The sequence below is a fragment of the Pocillopora verrucosa genome, chromosome 1 (assembly GCF_036669915.1).
Source record: "Pocillopora verrucosa isolate sample1 chromosome 1, ASM3666991v2, whole genome shotgun sequence".
NCBI lineage: Eukaryota > Metazoa > Cnidaria > Anthozoa > Scleractinia > Pocilloporidae > Pocillopora > Pocillopora verrucosa.
The window spans coordinates 15,677,461-15,697,025 of NC_089312.1; the positions used below are offsets into that span (position 1 = coordinate 15,677,461).

The 19,565-nt window shown below is 37.5% G+C and overlaps 3 protein-coding genes across 4 annotated transcripts in view; 1 reads left to right on the forward strand and 2 right to left on the reverse strand.

Annotated features, from left to right (window-relative positions):
* The window catches only part of LOC131789282 (myoferlin), a 31,299-nt gene extending 24,858 nt beyond the window's left edge, over nucleotides 1–6,441 (reverse strand). Inside the window, exons 1-11 of one of the 2 annotated variants that reach the window (XM_059106351.2) lie at nucleotides 6,215–6,441; nucleotides 3,975–4,030; nucleotides 3,606–3,697; nucleotides 3,091–3,190; nucleotides 2,481–2,656; nucleotides 2,319–2,376; nucleotides 1,545–1,676; nucleotides 1,193–1,255; nucleotides 671–721; nucleotides 544–574; nucleotides 97–158 (exon numbers count right to left, since the gene is read on the reverse strand). In XM_059106351.2, coding sequence (XP_058962334.2) covers nucleotides 97–158; nucleotides 544–574; nucleotides 671–721; nucleotides 1,193–1,255; nucleotides 1,545–1,676; nucleotides 2,319–2,376; nucleotides 2,481–2,656; nucleotides 3,091–3,190; nucleotides 3,606–3,697; nucleotides 3,975–4,030; nucleotides 6,215–6,305 — 912 coding nt within the window. In that variant the 5' untranslated portion in view covers nucleotides 6,306–6,441. The remainder of the gene's footprint in view (nucleotides 1–96; nucleotides 159–543; nucleotides 575–670; nucleotides 722–1,192; nucleotides 1,256–1,544; nucleotides 1,677–2,318; nucleotides 2,377–2,480; nucleotides 2,657–3,090; nucleotides 3,191–3,605; nucleotides 3,698–3,974; nucleotides 4,031–6,214) is intronic. The other variant, XM_059106352.2, reaches the window with a different exon arrangement.
* A 1,720-nt stretch (nucleotides 6,442–8,161) lies between these two features.
* Nucleotides 8,162–16,721, reverse strand: LOC131789283 (NHL repeat-containing protein 2). The gene is made up of 10 exons (XM_059106353.2): nucleotides 16,068–16,721; nucleotides 15,259–15,572; nucleotides 14,941–15,073; nucleotides 14,131–14,239; nucleotides 13,075–13,306; nucleotides 12,145–12,267; nucleotides 11,237–11,440; nucleotides 10,255–10,498; nucleotides 9,798–9,925; nucleotides 8,162–9,644 (listed from the first exon to the last, which is right to left on the reverse strand). Exons 1-10 carry the CDS (start codon nucleotides 16,648–16,650, stop codon nucleotides 9,510–9,512), a joined length of 2,205 nt encoding a protein of 734 aa, XP_058962336.2. The 5' UTR covers nucleotides 16,651–16,721; the 3' UTR covers nucleotides 8,162–9,509.
* A 1,384-nt stretch (nucleotides 16,722–18,105) lies between these two features.
* LOC131789306 (myoferlin) overlaps nucleotides 18,106–19,565 on the forward strand; it is a 52,445-nt gene continuing 50,985 nt past the window's right edge. The window contains exon 1 of the mRNA XM_059106397.2: nucleotides 18,106–18,273. Coding sequence (XP_058962380.2) covers nucleotides 18,180–18,273 — 94 coding nt within the window. The 5' untranslated portion in view covers nucleotides 18,106–18,179. The remainder of the gene's footprint in view (nucleotides 18,274–19,565) is intronic.

Sequence of the window (19,565 nt, forward strand, 5' to 3'; positions counted from 1 at the left end):
ATAACCTTCAGCACACGATAACTAGATTCCATTCAATCTCAGAATAAAAGGAGACACGTATTTAATTGCAAATAAATTTTAATAGAAATATCAAACCCCATCTTCATCTCTATCCGCTGGTGCTGACAACAGGACCCATTTGCGAATGAAAGAATGACCTGAGTTGTAAAATCATCATAAGTAAGAAAAGGCTTGAAGTTTTTGAAGTCTACTTTTTAATACTCTAAGCTTTGAGAAATAGAATTTCTCACTGAGAAACGTGCATGTTTTTCGATTTTGTACCAAAACGAATATTTCAGTAGACTGACGAATGAGTCTTAAAAATACAAGGCATATGAACAGATGAGAGTCCACGTGAGCCGGTCTGGAAAAGCCGTCCGGCCCTGATGCACATGAGCGGCTTTTGTTGCCAAAAAAGAAAAGAAATATTATTCGCAATTGCTGCATAAAACGAGTGACGTGGAAAAACATTTTGAGTTACATGGATAGCAATTTCAAAAATTACACCTCGACAATTTTCACGAGAAGCATACAAAACCTTACCTTTCATTTCGTATATTCCACCAATATCGCACTGCGAATAAAAAGTGTATCTCCATGTTAACGAGTTGTACTAATATCATTAGTTGTTCAACTCTACCAATTCAATCGACTAATAGGTTCTACGCACCTCAAAATAACCGAGCAGTGAATCAGAGCGCAGTTTTCGTGAATTGAAGACCTGTAAAATACATCTGTCATTAGAATCATATCTAAGACAACGGAACCATGCTCCAAACTGATGCATGCAGAAGTAAGAAGGGCGTCTTCAATAAGTATCAGAGCATAGGCGGTACAGAGATTCAGGCGCTCTGATTGGTCGAAGGTAATTTGCTATAATAACTTAACGCGGGTTCTGTATGATACTGAAGCCCTTTTTTTACAATGGATGTACCTTGGCAGTCGAAATGAAACGTAATCTCTCGAAATATGTTGATCGGGTTTTCTCTGATACTTCACCAAGCCGAGGTTAGCTGCCTTAAAAACTTCAAGTAGCTTTCATAGTTAAATCTCGATTAGTGGCATCGTCCGACGGTACCTCGGTCTCGACATGGAACAACAGTTATACAGACATCTCTCCCAGAGTGAGAGAATATTGTTTTCAAATCTTAACTGACTGGCTGTATACCTAAGAAATTACAACAAAACCCACCTCAAGTGTGACCAGTTCATCAAACAGCTCCGCTTCCGACAAATGGAAATTGAAGAAGAATGTCTAAAATGGACGAGCAATTCATTGTTAAAACATTGAGACGAAACTGCGTCCTTTAGGAGTGGAATTAGTTAAAGTACGGTAAGAATCACAAAAGATGTACAAAATTATACAGGAGCCGATACCATGACCTTCAAGTTCGTAACAATTGATGAATCTCTTCAAAACGCGGACAACGTTTTAGATGAAGCTTGTATTTGAGTCAATAGGCCCAGAAATAGTTTTGAAAATGTGAACATACGCAGTCTTAGAAAAAGATAAACAATAAACAGACAAATTGACTGCCCCAAACCTGATTGTAAACGGGCTTGTTTGTGGATTTTTTCACAGCTGTTTCTCTCCGCTGACCATTCACAGTCACACGAACAACTGGATGAATATTGCTGCCTGGCAACTGGCGGCCTTCAAGAATCCTTATCCGGATCTACGTGACAATATAAAATAAATTAACAAAACTTTTAACTCCCCAAGGGAAAGAACGAGAGACGGTACATCGCAAACCTTCTAATCAGCTCCGAGGTTTTTATTTCAAATTTAGGAGAAGACAAGGATGCCTATTCTGAGGGTAAGCCTTATGATCAAGGAAGGGGGAGGGGTGCTCATCCATTTTGTTTCCGAATCGTCGCCGGAAATCTTCGTACTTTGCGATACAGTATTTGTGTGTGAACAACAAAATAAGTTATGTATCAATTTAAAAAGAACTAATCCTATAGTTTTACAGCATAGGTGGTGCTCGAAATAATTTATCCAACGTTTACTTGTTCTCAAACTGAAACAAGTATGATGTAAACGTGCAAGGCCGGATGAAGATTCACAATCAGTTGTCTCAGTTCTCGGAGGGGGGAAGGAGAGAGCCTTTTCAAAGCAGATGGGGGCACTAATTTATAATTTTGGTCGACAGGGGGTGAGCGCTAATTCGGGATTCCCCGAACGGACTGAGAAAGCTGTTTCCTTATCAAGGTACAAAGCGTAAGTAAAAGGTAGCGAGCCACTAATAGATAGTTTTCTTATGTGGACAATGAAGAAAATTGTGTTTGTGGATTTAAATCAAATCATACGAGAATACCTGGAAGTCTTGCACTTTTGTTGACCAAGCTCTTCTGCCTCCCCTGCTAGTTCGTTTCCTTGGATGAATAAAAGTATGAAAACAGTAAGATGAGTAGTAAGCTTCCCAATTCAGACCGACAACGTTCAAGCTCAATTACAAACAATAGAAACATCGCCCTACCTCCTTCGCTTCTTTCTCGGCTGTCCTGGAAGTGCAGGGTCGCCTCCTGCTTCTTCATCTTCGTCCTCTTCATCACCTTCATCACCCTCTTCACCAGCCTCTTCCTCCCCGCCTCCTGCGTCACCGCCACCACTCCCAGGAGGAGCAGAATACTCAATCTTCAGCATAATTTTGCCCTAAAAGAGGATAACGCGCGAAAGAAAGCTGTGTTAGCATTTTCCATGAGTTTTTTTTCATATCCACATGTTTCCTTCAAGTCTTAAGTTAAAATGTAAGTAAGAGAAAAGGAAAGCTAGTTATTGATAATCAGTAGTTGAATTAGAAATTGATTTTAAAACCAATCACAAATAGAATATTACCACATTCGAGAAAGGTATTTTTTACTTAAAGTTGGTAAAATGTTAAACGTGTTAATTACTGTGCACACAATAATTAGTATTTTCAGCCAAAAATATCCTGTCTTGTAATTTGCATTGCAGATGGTTTTATAGGCGCTCGACATGAAAGTCGACAGCACAGTTGCATGACAAGAAATATCCTTCCATTTCCATTTTACTTTTTTAACGGCGCCTACAATGCGGTTGCCGTAGGTCGGTTTTTTTTCGCTCACCAAAGTGGGATTGTTCTTTCCATCAACCAGATCATACGTTCTTTCAATCTGATTGTTTCCCAGCAGCTCTCCCAAAGGAACTTCGACTTTACCAAGGAGCCTAAAGAGATTGGAAAAAAAAAAGAAAGGGGCAAAATAATTACAGATACTCTAGCCTCTCCTCGATAAATGTGTTGTCACTGGAAGATAAATGTAATAAATTAAGAAAGCTAAAAGTTTAGCCAAAGAATAGAGGATTTAGTCTCTGACAAATACTAGGACAGAGGTATACGTGCTGTTTTATAACTTTATTTTTATCAATGTATTTAATAGCTAGTGCCTTAATCTTCGTAGCCATAACTGAAAACGACATCTGTCAAACAGGCAGTCTTTCTCTCTAGGTGTTTTTTTTTCTGCCATTCAGATAATAATGCGAAGTTGAGTTAAATGTCGAATATACTTTTTGCAACGTAGAACCTTTATGGGTTAGACCCTTGCCAAACTAAAGTACTTTATGAAACGCGCAACCGTCTTACTTCCTCGCCAATAGCTTTTCATAGTCCTTGACCTCGATAGAAAGCTTGTCATCCGGGGACAATGGTTGGCCTGAAAGATCCCACTGGAAATCCTGCAATCAAGGAAACACGCATTAATTTCAAAACACAAAAAGGGTTTGGATGTGTTTAAAGCATACTATCAACTGTGTACCACTAATCACTGTTGGTTATGTTCTCTTAACTTTGCCTGAGGATACTATGCGAAATAGGGGCTATTTACGTTCATGACTGACGTTTGTTGATGCCATATTCGACAAAACACTGACACTAATGGACAACTCGTGAAGAGTAAAAAGAGTGTTACATGCAAGTCTTTTTTTAAATATGCTTTTACAGTTGTATTTATACCTGATTCCAGACTGGATCTAAACAATCCTTTTGAACCTCAGTTTTCTTTTCATCTCCTGCAGGTTAAAAAAAGTCATGAAATACTTTTAAAAAAATGGCAATCAACTGAATCAAAAAAACCGTACGCGGTTCTTCGCCTGTATAAACCCTTGCTTGTCTTTAAATTCAGCATGGAAAGTGCGGAACTTTTGCTAAGCTCTGTAAACTTAATAACTTAAAATCCTCTGGTTACATCATGTTGTGTGTTAATATCGGAACGTAACTCGGTCTGCCTTATTATTATATAAATATGAACACTCAGAAGAAAAACAAAACAAAAAGAAACCAAACAAAACAAAACAAAACGAAAATAACCTAAACAGAACGAAACAATAAAACATAGAGAGAAATCCAAACAAAGCAAAACAAAACAAAAAAGACAGTCACGTAGATAAAATAATCAGAGGTAGCCAATGACTATTTAATCGGTTTGTCTTTTATTTATATCTGCATGTTAGTTTCCAGGTCGTCACCCACTCGCGTCTACGATGTTGCATGTCATTCAAAATTCAAGACGTTAACAAATTTTCCACATGAAAGATTTTCAAAATTAATCTGCCATGAATGATTTTTTTCCACATGTATGACTACTATTCAGTCGAATGGCTAACACTGAATTAAATGATGCAAAAATGTCATGTTTGGCGAGCCATATAGAATTATACTACCGCAACAACGCCCTGTAATTTCGGCGAAATTTCGAGGCGGTATTTAGTCAGCTGTGATATAATCACGAGAGGCTTCAACTGGAGTTCAAAAATAGGAAAATAAATTGCCAACTTGATTGCCCCTGACTTCACTTTTGAGAAGCTTTGCATAGATAAAGTTAAAGCACTTTTAATGCGCTTAACTCAAACCCGAAAACAAGTAGGCGAATTGTTCTCTATCCACTTCATTCGATTCAGTGGAAATTCTAGAATTATTTATGTCCCTCGGATAGTTAAAAATATTCATGTTCAAATCACTTTGCTCAAAATGAACAACGAATTATTAGGGTATGTTGTTTAATATGTTGGCAGCCTCATGCTTTCAGTTTTTTTACTTTGCTAATTATGTCGCACTTTCCGTGATACTCCAATATTTTGATTATAGAGACGCCCTGTAATGTTAATCATTCCGAAAAAATTCTACAAGAAAACAAATCTAGAACTTAATTTTCATAATATATCCCGGGGCGTAAATTCAACTCTTGTCCAAATTCCATGCAATGGCTTCCTCTTTGCAAAATCTCTTTAATAATTTCCATAAAAACTCAAAGCAGACATTCAGAAAATGAAAGCTCATATTGAATGATAAAGCCGTCTTTATATAAGGCGAAGGTTTTTTTCTTTGAGAAATGAAGCGAGACGAAAACACTCCTGAGCCTTTAATGGAGATTAAAAAAATCCTTGCACTTTGTGGCCCGACGCTAACGGCCATCTTAGGACAGTGAAAGCCTTGACAAGAAACAGAAAATCTTAGAGTGGAAATAAGTTTTCAAAATATGGTATTGCAAAATAAACAATGCTTAAAATTAACTTGACATCGTGTATTGTCCTTTCTAAAAAAATTCCTAAATCCACTTTAACCACCTGATTGCCTCAAGCTACAAACACAATTTTTACTTGACTTTAAATGTGCAATAGATAGAGGGAAATTGAAAATTTGTCCTATTTTAAGATGTCGTGGTGAAATTTGTAGCTCACGCGAGTTACTATGCATACAAGATTGTTTGTTAAATAGCACTGGGATAAAGGTCCATGCGCGCAGTGCCGACATTTAAATTTCGGTTTGAAATGCTTCACTGATTTTTCAAAAACAGCCTGTAAACTGTAAACAGCAAATCAAAAAATTTCGTTAGATGCTCAAAATCGCTCATCTAAAACTAGATTGCTTCATCTTGGTAGAAATTAAAAGGAATAAATGACCTAAGATCAAAATTTAAACGCTCAGAAACTTGGAATATTGGAACGCAAATTTCTACATGAACATTCTGCATAATAATGAACACTAATTATGCAGAGCAAGTAAAATGGAGTTTTAGTGTACTTTAATACAAGTCAAACATTTTGAACTTTTCTAAGTAATAATGGTCGCAGCCCGCGAAATAAGAGCCTAAACTACGTGAAAACGAGTGGAAGTTTATAAACATGCCATAATTGTACATATATCGGCTTGTACATGTACGAATGCAAACGAATTGATCAAGCACTGAAACTTACCATGGAAGATAACTTTGGCGTATGGATCACTCTTTCCAAATTTATCGACGTCTGGAAGGTCAGTGGCTCGTTGGACGGTTACTTTAAGCATTTTCCCGGTCTGCTCTTTAGTTCAGCAATCCAAGAACACCTTACACCATCACGAAAGTGAAACCCTTCAACTCAGCTGTGCCACGAACGCTTCTATCTTTACGGTTGACTTCCACAGACAGCCTCACACCCATTCACAGAACATTCTGCATAACAATTAGCTTTACGCTCCGACATACAAAGAAATGCAAACACACAATAAGAAGCATACTTAAGCTTGGCGTCGGATAAGGGTCACGACCTAAATTCTTGCCATATTTGGTGTAACGACGAATATTTTCTCTGTAATTCAGACAAAACGAATATCACAACTTTCCCATAAACCTGTTCAAAAATAAAAGATTCCTTATCGTACAATTTGAATTTTTTTCTCACCAAAAGTAATATTATGGCATTTTTTCCGAAGCTGAAGAGCCAATCAGTAATTTCTATACGCGATATAGATCTTACTGTGTTTATGTTATCCACATCGTAGTGCAAACGGTCAGTTCATTTCCGCACCATTTGTTGACTAAAAGATGTTTCTGGTATCGCCTCCAAGTATTACCAAATATGCGACACTATTTTTCAGAGGCCAGCAGAGTTTTTAATGGCGTAGTGCAAATTTATTTGGAACACAAAAAGAGCTAAAAGGATGAATACAAGACTACGGAAAAAGGACCTTAGGGACTTGAATAAAATTGCAGAAGATGTGGTAGCGAACTAGAAGAAACAATGTCAAGAACAGGAAGAGAGAGTCCCAGTGAGAGTGTTTGCCAGAAGAAAGAGAATTAAAAATAGTATGTGAAGTTACATTCTGGTTCCTCGTGTCTCACTCTCTTTCTAACACGCTGTTTTTTCCCTCAGTAATGGAAGCTTGCGTTATCTGGAGCATCAAAGTAAATGATAAACCTTGTGTCACCAACACTATGTTGTTTATTTTGCCGATTATTTTCTACGCCTTTTCTGATCACGAAAGGGTCACACGAGGGTCACAAGCTATTTTCCTCATAGAAAATAAAACCACAGTTTTTCTACATCTCCTTCGAAACCGATTTTTGACCACAAACTGTTAAGGTTTGCTATTTTCGGTGTGCATCGAACCTCTAAAGTAGGCCTGAAAGAATTCTAGAATTTACAGAGACGGATTAGCTAAAGGGGGACAGCTTTACTGAGGTATCAGGGCAGAGGATACAATACCACATACAGATTAGTTGAAAATAAATAAATAAAAAATAAATGTTTGCTTTTACGCAATCAGAAAAAAAAAAGACAATAGCTAAGACGTGCGAAGTCTCTGGTTTCAATTCTTGTGGAGCGGAAGTTGTATTGACACTAAACCCTTTACGCCTGAACATCAATATGCATATTCTCCATACTGGTCAAAGGAGAATTTGTTTAACAATCAAGAGAAACTTTAATTGGTGATCATTTCCTTTATTCTCGTGAAGTTAATGTTTGATTCACGAGTGATATAGTAAGGAGAAATTAGATGCTAGTCACTCTTAAAGAGGTTAAAGAGAATACTTACGTCTACATCTCAGTTTGCTTTATATCTTGGTCGGTTCTTGAAAAAGTTCAATATCTTAACAATACCATATCTATTTTCCTATTTCTTCTCCACAATTCACATGCATGTTTCCACGGTCACAAAACTTACTAAAGAAGGACGAATTTCAACTATGCAGTTTTCGTTTATCATTGCTATTTTTTTGTTGAGGAAGTCTCTAAAAACCCAAATTCATGATCATCCCCATTCTTATTATCTACAAATGTTACCCTATTTAGCTCCATAACCTCCCCTCTAAAACCCAAACCAATGAAACTGATAATTTTCAATTTTCAATTTTTACAGTTTAAATAAAGTCAAAACTAGCTCAAGATAAAAAATGTAAATGCAAGTTTATTTTATCAAAAAAAAAAGACATCAATATTTGCTTTCTAGCTATTTTTAAGATAGCTATATATTTGCGGTCTACAACAAGTGTTATCCTATATACAAATAATTATGAATTGCAGCATCGATTTGAATTCACTTTAACCTAAATTTTTCTCTTCAAGGAAAAGAAGCCATCGATGGTCGAAAGAGCTCAAGTCTTTTTTAGTTCCTGAGAAGTTTTTCAATTGTTTCCATGTCGCGGGAAATGAAAAAAAATGAAAAATTGTCAGCCAAAGAATGATAACTTGATAAAACACCAAATACTCTGGTTAATTTACATGGAAACATATTGCCGTCAATATTTCCTTATTCATAATTTTATCAAGCACGACCGTTCCCATGAACGCCAAAATATTGTTTATACATTTGTTTTATCTCAATTATAATAAAACGCACCCCAAAACATCTATTAACCCAGTTAACCACAGAAGTGACCTGCCCGAAAAAATACCTATCCCAATTTTTCCAATTTAATTTGTATCATATTGCCTATCAGCCGCAAAATACTATTTTTAATACCTTAAGTAACAAAAATACATCTTTATCAAAAATCTACCTGCATTTCTCATGTGAAAACATTAGTGGTAACTGACGCAGTTACTCTGGGATTGACTTGCCCACAAAAAAATATTTTCTAATTGGTTTTTTAATTTCACACAAAAGACAATTCTTATCGAAGCCAAAATATGCTTCACGTAGCCAGAAGTAACAAGAGTACTTCTTCATCAGACATTTTATCTTGGCAAGATCACCTTTGTACCAAATTGATCTTAATCATCATGAGTGTAATAAACGAAGCAACATTCAGTTATCTGTCGAAAAAGTTTTCATTATCTTGCCCCAGTAAAGTAGCAGTGTCTGTAATGGTCATCTCGTCATGGACGAACAGAGACAAAAACATAAATCTCTATATGAACACCCGATTGCTCCCTAAGGTTGAAGAGCCTCCTGTAATTTTCCAAAAGTCTGATAATAGACTTTTAGATAACCCATTACTCTATTGCCAGATGACAACCATGTGGTTTATATATTGTAAAATAGGTTTTGGTTTGTCATCGTGGTAAATAACACTTCCAAACGAGAAATGTAATCGTTTTTCTCACGATGAGTTCACTTTGGATGCGGATCGCAAAGTTTCGAATACATAGTACCGGTCTCCTACAGGTTGACCGTACTCAGTCGCACTCAATCGACCTCGCAATCTACGTCCCAAGCGACCACATCGTGAGACAAACGATTACATTCTTCCTTTGAAAGCATGTGGTTTTTATTAATTTTTTTAATTTCTTAAAGCTTGCAAACATGGCTTATCTGGAGTTGCTTCTCGCCATCCCCACTTGTTTGGCGTAGTGGTACTTCATAGACCAAGCCTTCCATTCTACATGTCCCGCTTGGTTCACAGAAATAAATCACCGCTTCGATCTGATAGGACCAAAACCAGAGAACATCAAAATTAAGTGAGATGAAGCGTGAACTTGCTCTTTGGCTGATCGGATCCTTTCATTACTTTGACAGAAAATGTCACTTGTAGGATACAAGGCCAACCTTAACGTCAAACAAACTGTAGATACTCACCCTCATAATAGTCTTTGGTTCCCAGTCTACCTCTGGCACCTGGACTTTGCACAGAGCTTGAAAAGAACCTTCACCTATAGAGCCAGATGAAGGTTCTAACTTGAATACCTCTTGGATAACTTCTTCATCTGGAAGAAAACGCATATACAGAATAGCCATTACGAAGTGGTTTTCTGTATACTTCTTTGACATTAAAGCAAGCAATCTGCAGTATCCTCCTTCCCGTACCGTATACCGAGGGTAATGGTTTTGTTTGTAATGAAGCTTTAGTAAGTCGATTTCCATTTAATCCCTCAGCTTTGAAAGTATAGAAATTAAAAAACCGCTCCACATATAAACGATTCTCTGAAAGTATACTCGCACAAAGCTAAGCTGCTCACTTCCTCATTCATTCACAATTCAAACAGATCTTACAAGCTCTTACAGCCACATAGCATCAAAGAATATTCATTCTCACCTTCCTGAAGCTTAAAGGTCATAACTTGCCAAGGACTTGTCACACCCTTAGTAAGGTAACATCCTTCAGGAAGACTTATTCCCAGTTTCACCTCCAGGCACGATCCACCAGTCACGTGAATGGGTTCTTTGCGTGTGATTGGCGTTCTTTTTGACGTTAATCGTTTCGCCACCGCACTCACTTTATTTGACTCGCCGGCGACCGCACGGTCTTTCGAAAGTTTAGAATGTTCAACAATATTTAACTACGAAGGAAAACATCTCTTTCAGCGGAATTTTCTGCGACTGACTTCAACCTGTGCTAACTTAACCAAACTCCATTCCAGACTGTTATCCGAATTATGCTGGGTACCAAAACGATCTAAAACTCTTAATCAAGGTCCCTGATGATACCTGAGATTGTTTCATCTGATTACTACTCTTAGTTCATCTAATAAACATCTTTCCGTAAGTTAATGAAAAAAATATACATAAAGAAACGACCTTAGGTAACAAAAAATTTGTCTTCAATGAGAAGAAACTAAATGCAGCGATGCAAAAAGACATGCGCACTATACTTGTTCATAGTATCGGCCTGAATTCTCTCCTGTTTCATATTTCGCTACATCTACATGTACCTGAAGTGCTGCGTCTTGCCATGTGCGATATATGTAATACAATTTGAATGTGTAGCGCCAGTTTGCTTTCATCGGGTTGCTAAACTACTTACCGGATGTATTGCCTTATTTTTGCTGAAGACTCCACAGTTACAGGAGTCACTATGCAAGACCAGTAGAGTGATTTTGTCGCTTTTCAAATATCTGAGTCAAACTTAAATGACGCAATATGGGAAAACCTACACTACACTTGATTAATCAGAGAGAGTGAATGCTTCTTAGCGTACCACACACATCATAAACGTCATGGTCACTCTTTCCCCTACAACATAAACATCACTTCCTTTAGCCTACAGCAAGCTTAGAACGCTATTCATAGCCTCTTACCTGCGACACTAAGAGTGTTTTCAAGTCAATAACTCGGACGGCGTGGTTGTTAGTGTCTGCTACATACAACGTTTGTCCATCCGGGCTGACGCACAAACCACCTGGTTCGTCAAACTGTACCCCACCCTGCTCAGAAGACAGACCTGGTTTACCAGAGCCCAGAAGTGTTTCACAAGTCTTCTTTGCTGGGTCAATAACTTTAATCTAAAGACAAACATGTAATTAGGCTCGGAAGAGTTGGTTTCACGTCAGCAAGAGCTTGCTTTAAGTTTGGATCAAAAAAGGGTGTTGAAGGACGGCTTTGCAAATTTCTCAGAAAATTATTTTCAGAAAAATAATGCAATCAACGGCACAATAAATACTATCGAAAAGCAGTCAATACCAGAGCAATTTGGAATGTCTCTCGAAACGGAGCAGCAAGATAGCTATATATAATCACGATCAAGAAAGGACCACGTACGCATGAAGCTTCTGGATAAATGTCAGTATCTGAGCAAATGCGCACTTACCCCTCCTCTGACGAAACAACAGTCAACTGATAACAAGTTAGGGTATGTGCGCAATTGCTTAGATACTTACATTGATCCAAGCTTGTTATGCTGAAGTGATCACAGATGCTCATTTATGTCCCTCGAACCTAACCTGTCAGAAAACATTTTTACAGAAATTTCGTACACATACATGTAAGTATGATGACTTTCGCGCACGCCAAAGAAGCAAACTCCCGTACATTTGCGAGGGAAACGACTAGTTTAAAATCGACGAATCTACAGTTTTTCCACCTCGTGCAGAAAAGGACATCAAGCGTGAATCATTCAGTATATATGGATCATTCAGCGTATGTCACAGTGCGCAATCATCCACGCACTGCCACGGAGTACAAACTCTGTTTAAAAATATTTGGATACCTTATGGTTGTACGAGTCTGCTACATACAGCCTCTGTGTCAGCGGATTCCAAGCTACTCCTAAGGGATGCTGCAGCTTGACATCAACACCTTTACCATCCTGATCACCAAATGCAAAAAGATTCTGGAAACGAGAAACGCAACGTTTTATTGGGCATGCACTAGACAGAAGAATACCTTTGATGTAACCAAATCACCTTATCCTGAAATTCATTCCTAGAAGGTGCAGGTGTTAACGACCTGAGGGACGGTAACAAAGTCATCATCACCGTCGCTCGTTGCGCCAGCGCATGAGGCTGTCACACTGCCCCACCATGATAAGGTGGTGATCCCACTCGGAGCAGAGTAACAAAGTGGCTTCTAAAATAATCCAGGATTGCAGATGGTTGCCTAAGTTTTGCTTCAGTACATGCACACTCTGCAATTGGCATCTGTCAACCTTCAGCCGCCACACTGGTGTGATTAGTCTAGAAGCAAAACCAAAACCACTGGGACTCGAGCAATTTTCGATTGAGTGGTAAAGGTACATTGTAATCTGAGATTGCTTTGTCTTTCGTCTACTTTACCCTGTGATTGGTCCAGAAAACTCGCGTCACTCTCTCAACCAATCAGATTCAAACTCAAACCAGTCGCGACTTGCCCTCTCGCGTTTTCCCGCGCTTTAGGCAGTTTTGTTGGTTTTTGCTTTGAGTTCCCCATTGGCTCTTAAAGGTACTTCCCTTTCTTCTAACTGGCGTTGTGATTTCCTTGGTTTCGGTATTTTGAGACACTCGATCGAAAATTACCCCAAGACGACTAGTCATTCGCGTTTCCACCTGGCTCACTGGTAGAACATACGATTAATAACTAAGTAATGTCATACGTTAAATTCACTCCAGAGGATGGGTTTTTTTTTCTTAGCCTATCCGTGTATCAAGTGCCTCTCACTTACTGTTGGATCCCTGTCAGCTCCCACAAGAGCCTTTGTAGCACCACTGGCCACATCAACTGTCCTTATACTGCTGCTTTCACTATCTGCCACAAATAAGCATCTGAAGGGTTTTTCCTTTGCAAGACTGATGCCTGAAGGCTGTGCAAAGGCTGCTTTGTGGGGATAACTGTTATTACGATTCTCTTCTGCACCACTTCCAGCAAATCGAAGACATGTTCCTTTTACTTGAGAACTAACGAAATTATACCAAGAGGCATTAGAAACACAATCAGTAAAAGATTGTTTATTATAAGACTGACAAAAATGACTTACCAATGAAAGAATCTTCAGATGAATATACAGGAAAACAAATAAAATTATAGAATTTTATCCATGAAATGATACGTGAAAATTTTCATATGCACCATACATAACATGTATGGAAGCATCGGAAATGAGAGAATTTAACTGATTTGGACATTGAAGCATGAACTGGCTACTTCAAAAGGAGGGGAGGGGACTAGCTATGATTTTAGCAGACTATCAGTCATGTTTTGGGAAATTTATGAAAGGATTACAAGTTTTGTATGGAATAATTTCAGTTTTGATGATGATGTGCCTGTACCAAAAGTGTATCATTTTCAATAGCACTTTTAAAGGGGTCTACATATAAACGCAATATGAACATGAACATAACATGTGACATAAAACTTAAGTTTAACAATGTAAGAGTTACTTTTTAAATGTCTCATCAAAGTCTACTTTTACAAATTGAAAGAAAATTGATGGAAAGTTAACTGAATTATTAACAGAATCAGATTCCTAAATCTGGCAGCAGCACAACCAAACAAACTAGCCCCACAGGTCTCCTTAATTCATTTCTTACTTTTGGTGATGTTAGAGAAAGAAATCAGGGGTTACTGTTGCTTCAAAAATCATAATTTGACTGTGGCAACACATGATAAAAGAACTGACAAAAAAGAATGAGTGGAAGAACAAACGATTCAACCATTGTAACAATTAACCACTTTCAATGGATGAACAAACAAATGACAGTTGACTAACATGTTTACTAACCTCCCTTTTAACCATGTGCTGTCCTTAATGTAAAGTGCCCATATTTGATGTGTGCCTGCCATAGCAATGTACAAAACATCTCTAACATCTCCATCTGCATTGGTAGGTCCTGCAAAAAGAAAAAAAAACAATAAGAAACTACAAAGGGTCATTAAATTACAAAACACAAAAAACCAGTTATATTGAAGAAGGGAAACCCAGCATGTGAAGAAGGAAGTACATGTTGATAAAAAAAGATAAATAAAGGAAATGACAAAAAAAAAACAAAACAAAAAACAGGGAAAAAGGATTTCTTAGCAACAGCACATTTTCATACTTTGAACACCATGGGTTGGGTATCAAACAAAAAGAGAAGGCAATGAAATGCTAGCATGCTGAACACTTGACGTCCTTAGAATAATCCAAAAAAGGATCTTCTTCATATTGCTAGAGCAACAGTATCACAGACTCACTAAATCAAGGCAAGAGGAATAGCTGCAACCAATTTTTATCTTAATGTTTGTGGAAAATTAGTACATGTTCATGAAAAGAGCTTACTTAAGTAAATTAGATAATGAATGGCAGGAAAGTGTGATTCAGACCTCAAAAAAACCGTACTGTCTTTAAAAGCGTCTTTGCCTAAATGCTAGCTTAAAGGTGTGCTCCTCAGAACACTGAAGGTACAAATTTGTATTTCCCAATATGAGACTTTCAAATATCAGTTGCATTGGGCTGTCATACCATAATCATTGACAAAAAAAAGACAACAACAGAAAAACAGAACAAACTAGGTCAGTAAAAATATCTACATTTTAAAGATTGAAAACAAACCAGGTGGTGGGCCAATAAGGACATCCCATGGTGAACTGATGCTTTGTGATGTTCCAGTGTTTCCACCTTCCTTGTCACTTCCTTGCTTTCCATCGCCAGCGACAGTGGTGACCATTCCTTTCTCAAGATCAATCTGAAAAAACATATTGAACATAAATTTGTTCAAAAGTTTATCCCAAAGAAATCTCATAAACAGTTATAACTTTGAGTTAAGAATTGCATTCCAGAATCATAAATCAAAGATAAGATCCAAAACATTATATGAGAAGAAAATATTAAATGAAAACAAAAAGTAGTTCTTTGAAAATTATCACTTACCTGTCGTATGGCATGATTCTCTGTATCAGCAATATAAATTATTTCCTGTTCAATGGCTATTCCCTGTGGTGAATGAAATCTAGCTTCTTGAAATGATCCATCAACAAATCCAGCTTCAAAATTTTCTCCTCCTCCAATTGCATTTAAAATAATTCCTTCTTTGCTAATTACAAGGATTCTATGGTGTCCTGTGTCAGCCACAAACAATCTTTCTCCACTTTTGTCCATGGATACTTTTCCAGGAAATGAGAGACTTGTCTGTGGAAGAGTGTCTTTGACCAGAGACATGCCAATGGAATGGTCTTTTACTTTTCCTACAAGAATAAGGTGCTGGGTAATATGCGATAGATTGGTGGGAAGAAAATATTGAGAAGAGAGAGTTTCCACCAAAGAAGCATATCACTTATCATGACAAACAGACACCTGAGTGGGATTATATGACTTTTGAGGTTATAAAAGGTTAAATAACTAATCTAGGAAAAATGTTGACAGATTTCAACAATACAAGTTGTATTTTAGCCATAGAAAAAACCAACTCAGTGTTACTAATGCAGTATGGGAAATTATGATCTTCAGGGGTGAATGCTCCAAACCTTCATTTTTGTTTTCTAAATTATTTTATGATTGTTTGTTGGTGTGTTGGGTTTTTTTCTCCGATGCATGACATGGGGGAAAATTGCAATGTCATATATGGCAACGAGAATCCTTGATTCAGCACGATTCATTTCCAATTCAGTTCTTTCTGGCCTTTCACTAGTGAATGACACGTTTTGAAAGTAAGAGAATTAATGTCAAAAATGTTGCAGTACCTCTCTGTTTGTAGTATTTAAGAGCTGTTCCCACAAATTGTAAGAGCGGATCTCGGTGCCCCTCCCCCACCAAACTAAGAATAATTTTTCCTTCTGGACTAACAACGACAAGAGTTGGCCAACACTGGACAGACAAAGAGTGCCACAGCTTTGCCTCGGAATCATTCACCACGGGATGTCTGATATCGTACCGTAACACTGCACTTAATACGTTTGTGGACGATTTTTCGTTCTCGAATTTCGCGGAATGAACACCGAGTATGACAAGGCCATCTTTCACGGAATGAAGGTGTTCCAGTGCCTCCAGATCTGGTAGGATATGTATACAGTTTATGCAACAATAGGTAAAGAAATCCAAGACACATAACTTCCCGTGAAGCTGGTCTTTGAAGAACAATGAATTTTTGCAGTTCAGCCACTCTAGATTCGAATCAAATTCTGGAATACTTGAGGAATCTCTGGATTCCATCCATTCGATAAATGTATAAATTGCTTCGTCTCTCTCTTCCTCTGAGGCCGCGGATTTTAAAGTACATAATAGATCTTCTCCTTTTTTAATAAACCAACCCTCTGCCAGCGCCATGATATCCACGAGAAGGCAATGATGGGTATGAAATGATATTACCTGGAAGAGTAAATTTTAGAATCGCTACATCATCGTGATTTTCCCCAAGGCGTTCCAATATTGTGGTCAGCAGAGATTTCCAAAACATATTTGTGTTGTGTAATTTCATCAAAGAGTCGTACGTGCACGGTAATAATTTTCGCTTCTCTGAATGGACATGAAGTCTCAGCTTTTCTTGTTTGTAGAGGAAAGCAATGTGAGAATAAAATACTTTATGTTATTCTTAGTAGCTCTATGTAATTCAAATTTCGCTCTATTAGCCTGAGGTTTTAAAGGTGGATGATGGGAGCATTTTTTACCGCAATTTTCAAAGCTGATGATGAATTATGTGTCGCCACCCTTTTGAAAAATAACATGGCTGACCCTAATTTGAGATTACCAAAAAAAAGGGAATACAAAAAAAAAGTATGAGTTAAAATTTCAAGAATGGCGTGATTTTTGCCATAAAGTATAAGCTTCGAACGACCTGACAAGATTGAAATAAAAAGGACATTTTCCTCTTACAAAACATCATTAGCAAATTCATAATTTCCAAAACATGCAAAGCTGTGTTTACTGGTCACTACCGTATTGTTTTTTTTATAATGATACAAATTTCCATTTGGTAATAAATTAAATCTTTTTTAACCTTTTTTTAACGAATCCTCAAGCAAGCGCCTGAAATAAAGACAAAATATTTTATTTATGCCCTCCGTATTTTGCCTATTTTCAGAACTGGGGAAAATTGGTCACCATGACGCCCAGCGTATATCAACAAGGAACGTAGGACAAGCTTAGCTTTGAAACAGGTTACATGGATACTAACGATTCAAGTGCTGTTTATGAAAAAAATATCATATCACTAAGGAAGACTGAGTATACGTGCTCTCGTTTTGCGGTCTTGTTTGTACTCCGATCACAAATGTTGCTACATGTACTATTTTTTTTTGTTGCCGTATGTGCCGTTTTCTTTTTTTTTTTTTTTTTTGTTGCTACGTAGACCGTTTTTTTTCTTTTATTTGAATTTTAACTGTAGGTGGGGATTCTTTTCACAAAAGGCGTCATCATCACCTTCGTAACTTGGCTAAAATGCAGGAATGCTTCATTTTTTTTTTCGCGAAGTTTCCAGCTCAAAAAAAATGCAGATCGTTTTCGAGTGGTTGAAGGCAGATCTGCATTTTTCCGTTCTCAATGAAAATTTTTTGTACTTTAAAAAAAATTACACCTTGAAAAATTCAAGGAAAGGAGGTTAATGCGTCAGCCACAAAACTTTATAGCCATGATTGCACTTTAAGAGGGTGTAATTGATGAAAATAGAATTTTCAATTTTTAATCAAGTGAGCGGTCAATGAGAAGTGATTGACAGCTAGTTAGCGATCATTATGAAGGAGAGGTGTGGCTAAGCTGCCCTCTCTGCCTACGACTTCCTATAGATTGAATCAAAGGGCACGATTTTCTCGCATATAACTGCTTATGTAAACCTTGATAGTGAAGCTCAGCTCACCAGCATGTTGAAGGTGGTTGTGAACAATGCAAGTAATCTGCCAAATGTCGATAAATTCAGCGGAAAAAGCGATCCCTACGTGATAGTTAGCTTTCAAGGTCAGTGGCAAGATTTGAAATTGTTGCTCAATGGGCTCCATGTATAATTCGAGAAAAATCATATCCCATTTAGCTATGGTTGATTTGCCCTTCGAAAAGTCATAAAACAGATCTAGTTTTTGAAGAGATGCATGAAATGTTTTGATTTAGTCAAGCAAAGTTGAAATAAGTTATGAGGTGACGACAAAAAGGTTTAAATATTCCAAATGCTATACACGAACGAGGAAAAATCATCTCGTGGTCCAAAAACCTCTGTTTTCGAGTTTCTTTCAGGAAGAAAAGATTATAGCGCCAACTTGATCAGTCGTTTTAATTCGTTTGTGATGGTAAAATCGAACCAACCCATCTGATAGTGAAAGTTCTGTGTTCAAAATGATCAACAACAGTGTAGGTCAAAGTCGAGTTAGGAGCTGATCGGAAAATTTAACCGAATTATTCATCACCCAGAATTGTACCCTTGTCTTCGTCTTAGAGCAAAAATCGTGCCTGTACAAGCATGATCGCTTCGTTGTAACGCACAAGTTTAAATAGTCTGATTAAAACGATACATTAATGTTTTTCCAATGTAAGCGCGCGTCGGAAAGGCTTGAGTCTCTTTGGTGTTACTTGCAAGTAAATGTAGCTCGTTTGCTGAAGCTCACAAATCAAAATAATTCAAGTTGTAACAAAATTTGCTCCCGACGATTAAAACGTAGTTCACTTTACAACGAATACTTTCTCCGCGTACTCACTTCTTTGGCTGATAAATCATCACCGCAGCATGCCAAGTGGGGCGCTTGTAGTAAACGAAAAAAATTTAGTCTTTAACAAAAGGAGGTATTCATGAGCTTAAGACTGGGTTTCTATCGCATGATAGCTGATGAGGGCAAGGTTCAAATCAACTATCACGGATAGCATGGAAATCGTGAGCAAATAATCTTATTGTTTCAGTATAAATCTACTAGTCGTTCTAAACTAAAAAACAAGACAGGCTCGGAATGGATTGTGAGTGGCGTAGCCAATCAGATTGCGGTATTTGTGATAGAACACTAGCAGACATCTTTGAAAACCTTCAGAAAGTACTCTCCAGTGCTTCGGTGAAAAGTAATGCTATCCTGTTCCAGTAATGAATGGAGTTCAAACTTAGATATTCAGCACTGGCTTATTGTCTCAGTTATTTTACAATAAAAAATGATGCGCGTCTCAATTATTTAGAACAAAATCAAAAGTCTCCTTTCGGAGAGGGCACAAACTAGCACAATTCTGATAAAAGGAATTCTCTTTTCGGAGAGGTGTTAAAATCGGTGCAGATG